Source organism: Simochromis diagramma, unplaced genomic scaffold (genome assembly GCF_900408965.1).
Source record: "Simochromis diagramma unplaced genomic scaffold, fSimDia1.1 OVJJ01000026.1, whole genome shotgun sequence".
In the NCBI taxonomy this organism is placed as follows: Eukaryota; Metazoa; Chordata; class Actinopteri; order Cichliformes; family Cichlidae; genus Simochromis; species Simochromis diagramma.
The window spans coordinates 4,085,612-4,093,430 of NW_024386985.1; the positions used below are offsets into that span (position 1 = coordinate 4,085,612).

The 7,819-nt window shown below is 42.7% G+C and overlaps 1 protein-coding gene across 3 annotated transcripts in view; it reads left to right on the forward strand.

Moving 5' to 3' along the window:
• ryk (receptor like tyrosine kinase) overlaps window positions 1-7,555 on the forward strand; it is a 49,506-nt gene extending 41,951 nt beyond the window's left edge. For all 3 annotated transcript variants that reach the window (XM_040040183.1, XM_040040181.1, XM_040040182.1), the window contains 3 exons: window positions 42-201; window positions 1,554-1,690; window positions 5,290-7,555. In XM_040040183.1, coding sequence (XP_039896117.1) covers window positions 42-201; window positions 1,554-1,690; window positions 5,290-5,401 — 409 coding nt within the window. In that variant the 3' untranslated portion in view covers window positions 5,402-7,555. The remainder of the gene's footprint in view (window positions 1-41; window positions 202-1,553; window positions 1,691-5,289) is intronic.
• Window positions 7,556-7,819: the final 264 nt, after the last annotated feature.

Below are 7,819 nucleotides of genomic sequence, written 5' to 3' on the forward strand. Positions count from 1 at the left end.
ATTTGTCAAAAATAAAGGCCGTGCTTTCCCTCCACCGACAGCATTGACGACAACATGCAGGTGAAGATTACAGACAATGCCCTCGCCCGAGATCTCTTTCCCATGGATTACCACTGTCTGGGGGATAATGAGAACCGGCCTGTCCGCTGGATGGCCCTGGAAAGCCTGCTCAACAATGACTTTTCCAGTGCAAGTGATGTGGTAAGAACTACCAGATATGCAGTTTACTTCCATAGACTGTATATAAATGATGGACACAGCCACTGTGTTGTCAACCATTTAGGATTATTTTGTTGCGCCCTCTTGGGCTTCATTTTTGCTTTGTTTGCTTGCTGTTGCTTAACAAGGCAACGCTGTAACTGTGATTCACTGTCAACAAAACAATAGCAGAAGCGACCTTTCCTGTCTCTCTGAGGTTTCTAAATGCGAGTATGTTTCCAGTAGACATGATGCGGTTAAGGCGATCCAGGAAATGGCACCGATTGTGTGCAAGCCATTCTTAGACACTTGGTCAAGGTGTCAAAGGGAAAGGTGTGTCTGTGGCTCTTCTCGCTTTCCTGTTCCAGGATAGAAGACCGGGTGCGACGGAGGCAGTCGGGAAGTCTGCCTAACAGATCCTCAGAGACACCACTGAGACACGAGCCAGACGTGTCCCCACCCCCTCCACATTCCTGTTATGGTCACACCGCTCCATGGCAATCATGGCACTTAGATTTAACAGAGGCCTGGCATTAACAGCCTCCCAGTGCAAGTCCATACAAGTACCTGGAGCTGTATAGCATCTTGAGTGTGTTGCTGTTACGCACACGAATGTATTGTGCCCTTACATCAGCAGGTACACAAATCAGATAGCAAGCGACACAGGATGGGAGCGTTCCTATTGGCATGTTTAAGCTTTACTGGGAATGTTGGCAGTGGCTTATTCACTGATGTGGGAACAGGGTGGTTTACCGTAGAACACGTTTTTGTTTTATTGTCCCAACCCCCCCTCTGAAGAGCCCACCTTGCTCTTAGTTCCTAAACAGTCCTTGCACTTCCTTTTAAAGGTCCTGTGTCACCCCATTAAGGCTCGGGGCATACTAACACAGCAGAAACTCAATGGTCTCTGGGCTATTCTGTCTGTCAATGTCAGTTTTATTTTAGATATTATGGCTTCCAGAGTTTAAACAAACAACTTCAAGGTCAAAACCTACTGGAAGCATCTTAAATATGATTTGAGTAATTCGTCTTTTCTCTGTTCAGAGGTCAGAGTGAACACTCGCAGGCAGTTTGAACCCTGATAATAACTGCTTACACTTTCACTCTCAACAAAAACTGGCAGCAGTGATTTATATTCCAAATACATTTCTTGACATAATTTCCTCACATTGTTCATTTGGAACGTCGTGTATTTGAATACAAGTACAACAAGTGGGAATGCTACTTTTCCACCCTCTGGTTATGTTCGCCCTGTTTGATGAAAACACATTAAAAGCTTGTATTTTTTGTAAAGTGCTGTGAATGAATGCTAAGCACTGGTCTCAGGGTTATTCAGAGAATTTGTGTGTTCACAGTGGGCTTTTGGAGTGACGCTGTGGGAGCTGATGACTCTGGGGCAGACCCCCTACGTCGACATTGACCCTTTCGAGATGTCAGCTTACCTAAAAGACGGGTACAGAATAGCACAACCAATCAACTGTCCAGATGAGCTGTAAGTTGCCCCCCCCCCCCTCACACACACACACACACACACACACTCTGTATTTTCACTTGTTTATTTGACTTTGGTAAGAGTTGGAGCTAGTTTTTTGAGTCGTCCTTCCTTTTCTTGTCCTATTTGTCGACAGTTTACAGACGTTAATGATATATAGAACCACAGCAACACTAAGTCCACTGGTATCCGCTGGGTAAGGTATAGATCAGTGTGGCCAGGTTTGGTTTCTGTAGGATCATTACTCTAATCCCACAATTTTCTGATCTGCAATGACAACAAGTCAAGGATGATTCAGTGCTGGACCTCCTTTATAAATAGTTTTTTATGATTGTAAGTAGCAGTTTATCAGTATGGCCTTCTCATTACAAGATGATTTAGCCTTTTTTTCCCACCTCAAAAGTGTGACAAGAAGCAACTCAATTAAGTTTCATGTATATAGTGCCACTTGATCGCCTCAAGAACTCCATATTACTGTAGGCTGAGAGCAGTGCAACCTAGAAGTAATAAATGTATGCGCTAGCTTTTCAGCACAAATCTGAGACCGGATGACTCAGTGAATGTTGTCATCTTAACACTAAAAGGTCAAAAGGTCAGTTTGCCTACTTTAAAGCAGTAGTTGTTTACAGTTAAAGTGTTTCATAATTTTTAAGAGAAAGAAAAACCCCCACAATGTTTTTCCACAACAGACTGGTAACGGTGCAACAATATTCTGAAAAGCGTGGCAAATCATCACTGTCCACAGACAGTGGAAAAGAGTGTTTCTCTTTTTCGTTTTAGGTGGAAGCGTCACTGCAGATCAGTGCAAAGTTCAGTAAAGGTCATCACCTTTGATGCGAATACTCGAAACGCAGACGAAGTCCTTTTGCACTGTTTCCAAACACTTTCCTCTCCAATGTGTGCCTTTCTGTTGTTTTGTATATATTCCTCTAGTTTTTATATATTCCCCTTGGCTGTATATCTGTTCTGTTTGCTGTTTATTCCTGACCCTAACCCTTCTGCACAGTACATTGACAATAAAGTGCCATTCTGTTTATTTTATTTGAGCACCAAATAAGTGAATATCTTCCACTGGAAGACTGTTTGTTTTCATACTGGCTTTTCCTTTAATTTGTCACATCTGTAAGTCTGCAGTGAAGAGTGTATTTTCAGCTGCAGTGAAGCTTGTTATTGGAGACTGTCGGCACAATAAATGAGCTGCTAGTTGACATATTGTTTGAGGACCTGAGTCTAATCAAACTGTTCAGCTGCTACTAGCTTTGATTGATGCAAAGTTTAACTCCATCAGGCTGTCAAGAAGAAGAGGCAATGTTGTCCCACTGGTGTAAGTTTTTGGCATCACTGCAGTAGTATTTACCATCTGATCCCCCAAAACAGGTTTGTGGTGAGGAAGCTCAAAGCAGCCCTGGCAGTGCATGGATGGATTAGTGTTTGGTGAAAATTAACACTTGATGGAAGTTGACTTGGGAGAAGCAGAAATGTGTTTGTGCCATGCCCGTCAAATTCTCGTGGTATTTCTGTCTTCGGGGTGTACTTAAACCTGCAAAAGTTATACTTTCCATTCCCAACAATCTCTGAAGACAGAAAAGAGAGAAGAAGGTGTCTGGCCTTTACTTTACTTTAACACCCCCCCCCCCCCCCCCCCCCCCCCACACACACACACACACACACACACCACACACACACACACACCCAGACGATTTAGGGGTAAGAACTGCTTCATGAGGAGTTAACATTTGCTTGAAACCAGATCCAGATGTGCATGGATGTGCCATCCAGCAGTTTTCTGGATAACCAGAGTTGACTGGTTGAATGCGTCCCGGGTCACCACTTTTAGCTTTTCTGAGAGGACACCAAGGCATCCCCAGGCCAGACAAGAGACATAATCTCTGTGGTGTCTGTCCTTGTGTCTCTTCCCACCTCAGTTTGGTATCATCCAGGAGGCATCCTTGCATGTCTGAACCATCTGAACTAGTTGCAGGAGGAGTAGAGGCTTTACTTTAAGCTAGTCCTGAATAACCAAGGAAGATACAGGAGGCTGATTTCTGCGCTCGTATAAACATTTAAAAAACAGACACAGTACAGACGGAGTCCACACTACCACGCATGCTGCATCAGTCTCTCTGGAAGTTTCCTGATTCATCCTCCACATTCATCAAAAAGAGTCCACACAAGATCAGTATTAAAGCATGTCAAAATCTGGGGTATTTTGATGAAAGAAAACAAAAAGACTGGCTGGATTTGACAGATTTTACACCTTTTATCCCTTTGCCAACCAGTTGACATTGCAACTTACATGCATGTTTCCATTAAGTCCAGTAATCTACATTGGTTCCTGTCAGTGCTGAAGTACTAAGAATAGAGGATATTGTTTGCGGCACAGACTGAAAGCCCATGAGGCAGATTTTTGATAAACACACGTTTATCTTGACTTTGTTGAGCTTTGTTGTTCCAGCTCTGCTGTATGTCTGCTGCATTACTGTTTAAGTTCATTGAGAGAAACGAAAAACAGACTCAAATTCGTCGTGCGTGCACATGCTTGGCAAAGAAAGACAATGCTAAAAAATCACATGGAGCCGAGCAGTTATCAGACAGTGCTTTAGATATGGAAAGAAGATGCAGATTCTAAAACATGGAGAGCTTTAGCATCAGAGATTACTTCACTACATCAGGATCTGACTAAATGTGAAATACAGTAACGCTCTTCCCTTTGGTTCCTGTGTTATGGCATTGAATTATTCACCGGTGACTGTGTGGACTTGATCATTTGTCTTAAATGTTGCCATAACCAGTGTGTTTATAAGGGTCTTCTTAAGTTTGGCTTTTAACCACCAAGTTCCAATTAATTGATGAGTGCAGATTTGATGAAACTCCCTCCTGGTGCTCCTCGGATATTACTTCTACACTAATTCCTCGGAGCGCCGCCATCCCAGCGCAGAGGCATTTAAAGTAAACAAACTCGTGTCAAATCCCCACAGAAATGTGCAATTCTCGATGATTAAAGGAAACTCAGGATCTGATTACCTGAAATCTTTTAAGTCATCAAAAAACTGTTTCCTTGCAAATACAATAGATGTTGAGGCGATGGCTTCCTTTACCACAATACTAGAGCTTATGTAATCGAGGCCGTGCGCTGATAGAGGTAATTATATCTCACGCATTTCTATCAGCACTGCACAGGCAGCTCCTGGTTCAAGACAATACAGCAGTTGCAGTATAATACTAGACGAACGCTGCCTTTAAATCCAGTTTTTCTCTTATAAAAATAACAATTTATTCACTTTCATTTTATTTACATGGCATTTACGGAGCTTCAAGAGCACCCCCATGATGTCACAGCATGTATTCATTTGTGTTCCTGGACATGAATTTCTCCTTCTTCTTTTTTTCCATAGCTGTTGATTCACAAAGATTTTCCACTTTTTTAAAAGTTGGAAAGGTCAGCGAATGGACGCATTACACTTTCCCAGGATATCTGCTTGTTTAGGTTTAGGCAGTGCCAGTCTAAGCTGGGAGGCCCAATTTTCAAATGATCTGTGAGGTGTTTTTCAGACATGACTCCTCTGTGAACTTTGACCCGATCCTTCTCTGTGTTGCAGGTTTGCAGTGATGGCTTGTTGCTGGGCTTTGGACCCAGAGGAGAGGCCCAAGTTTCAGCAGCTGGTCCAGTGTCTCACAGAGTTTCACGCAGCGTTGGGTGCTTACGTGTGAAAGCAGTGGGTGGCACTTCTTCTTCTACTAATCCATTAAAGCAACGACACTAAAGGCTGGCGGACACTTTTCACGGGGAATGCACATTTGAAATCGTGCCTTATCACATGAAAGATGAGCAGACTTGTGCCCGATGCTTTTGTTTTGTACAGTTCTTTTGGAGTTTTTATATAGTTAAATTACCTTTTTACAGCATAGCAAAGTAAAACGACTCTGTGTTCAATATTGTTCCATTTGCTTTGAAAGCATCTAGAAAAGGCGCCGATCGACGATCTCCACACGCAAAGAGGACCTGAAGAACGAAAAGATGAGGACTTTTTTGTGCCATTGAGCAACTTTTTAAAAGAACAATTTAAGCTTCTGCAGTATTTTCTACAGATTCTGTAATGTTGTGCAAATTTTAGATTTGTTTTGGGTGTAAATAACTCCACAGCAGAATGAGTTAGGTACCAAAGTAGACCAGAGAGCTTCAGTAACCATAATCTTCTCGGACACGCTGCTCCGTTCAGGCTCGGTACGAGAGGCAGATCTGTTGAAATGATTTCTCTGCAAATGGTACAGCGTTTCCTCTGCCGTGGATGAGTTTCCTTTACTGGAGCGCACTCAACAGAGACGTCACACCAATTTTTTTTTCCTATGCCAGCAGCGTGGATAAAGACATGTGGACACCACAGCTGGAACATCAGCTCTGCAGAGCTATCTGTAGAAACCTGATTTTTACACGTGGACACTTATTATTTCAATGTCACTGCTGTCTTCCTCTTGTACTTTTTATTTCCGCTGTCAGAGCCACCGAGTGTGTGTGTGTGTGTGTGTGTATGTGTGTGTGTGTGTAAAAGGTGGATGTGATGTGACCAGTTGGTTAGTGAAGCATCGAGTGGAGCGTTCTCGCCAACACCATCAGATCGAAGCGTCTGAGAACCAACGTTCGAAGATGGATTGATGTCAGAGGGACATAAATCATGGTGGACAGAATCTGTGGGATGCATCTGCTTCTTACTAAAGTACAGTAGACTATATATAAAAGATCTTGCTGTCTTGAAACCAGATGTGACGTGTCGGGGGGGTGGATTAGACTGAGACATTTGGTATCAGCTCACTGACAGTGTAGTCATGGTCTGAATCGACACCGAAGCTGTGACGTCACTTTTGTTGTACGATGTTTGGCAAGGAGACAACGGCCAATATAACAGTGCGGCCGTTATACAGAGGCTTTTGTGGTTTTGTGCACATTCTGGTGGTAGAAAAATATCAGAAACAAGTGAAAGGAAACAAGATCATCAGAACAAGTTCTAAAAAAAAATAACAGTCAGACATCGGAGCAGAAATGTGAAAATGAGGCTGTGAATTTTATCCATCGCAAAAGAGAACCTCTCATGTTACAAGCCACGAAGTGAACAGACCGGACTGAAGAAAGCATTCGGCTTTAGTGAGCGACTCATCGGGCGGCTTTCCAGAGCTTAAAAATCTTTAATAAAGAAAAATTCAACACAACAGTAACATTAGCATGTTTCTGTCCAGCATCACTCAGTATTGATGCAAATGTTTAAACGGGTCATTTTGTGGCCTGAACACAACCTGAGCTCAGCTTTTGAACCACATGATATCTGTGGTTACAGTGTGATGATGGAGCAAGTCTTTGTTACCTTATTGTTCATTTATTTAAGGCGGAGTCTGGAAGGTCTTCTATAAATCGCCGCTCATGTTTTCTACAGCACCAAGTCAGCCGTGTCACCTTAAACCACAACAGATCAAATATTTGCATTAAATGTTCCACACATGGCTGCAAACACATTTGGATGCCTTTAGTTTTGGCACAAGGTTTACGACAATGTCTCACAAGTGTCACTCGCTGCCAGCGGTTCTTCTCCACCCACAGAACAAGTCATTTACTACGTCCATCTTCTGTGTACAGTGTGTTTTTGAGCTGCATTGTTCGGTGTGAGATCGCAGCTCTTCACACGACTGCTCGACTCATTTTGATTTAATCACTGTGAACACACACGCCAGCTTGGTCTCATCGTATCCTTCCACTATCTTTATGATGTGGTTTTTTTTTTTTTTTGTTTTTTTATGGTCACTGCATGTTGAGATAAGGTTGTAAACTGCTTCCCAATTTCATATCCACAAATTAAATGGAATCTTTTGAATATATTACCCCGTTCTTGTGTTTTTTTTTCTCTCTTCATCCAAAGCTTGTTTTCTGTAGTTCCCCAAAAGTCACAGCCACAGTGGGGGGGGGAAACCTAACTGTATCTAAAGACACCAACTACAGCGAATCATCTCCTAGTGTCTGCATTACTCACTGTGCATTCTTTCTTTTCTGTGCTTCATTGTTTTATGTCAGACGATTCTGCACCGGACATCTTTTATCCCTTTGCCAGCCAGTTGATGTTGCAACTTACATCCATGTTTCCA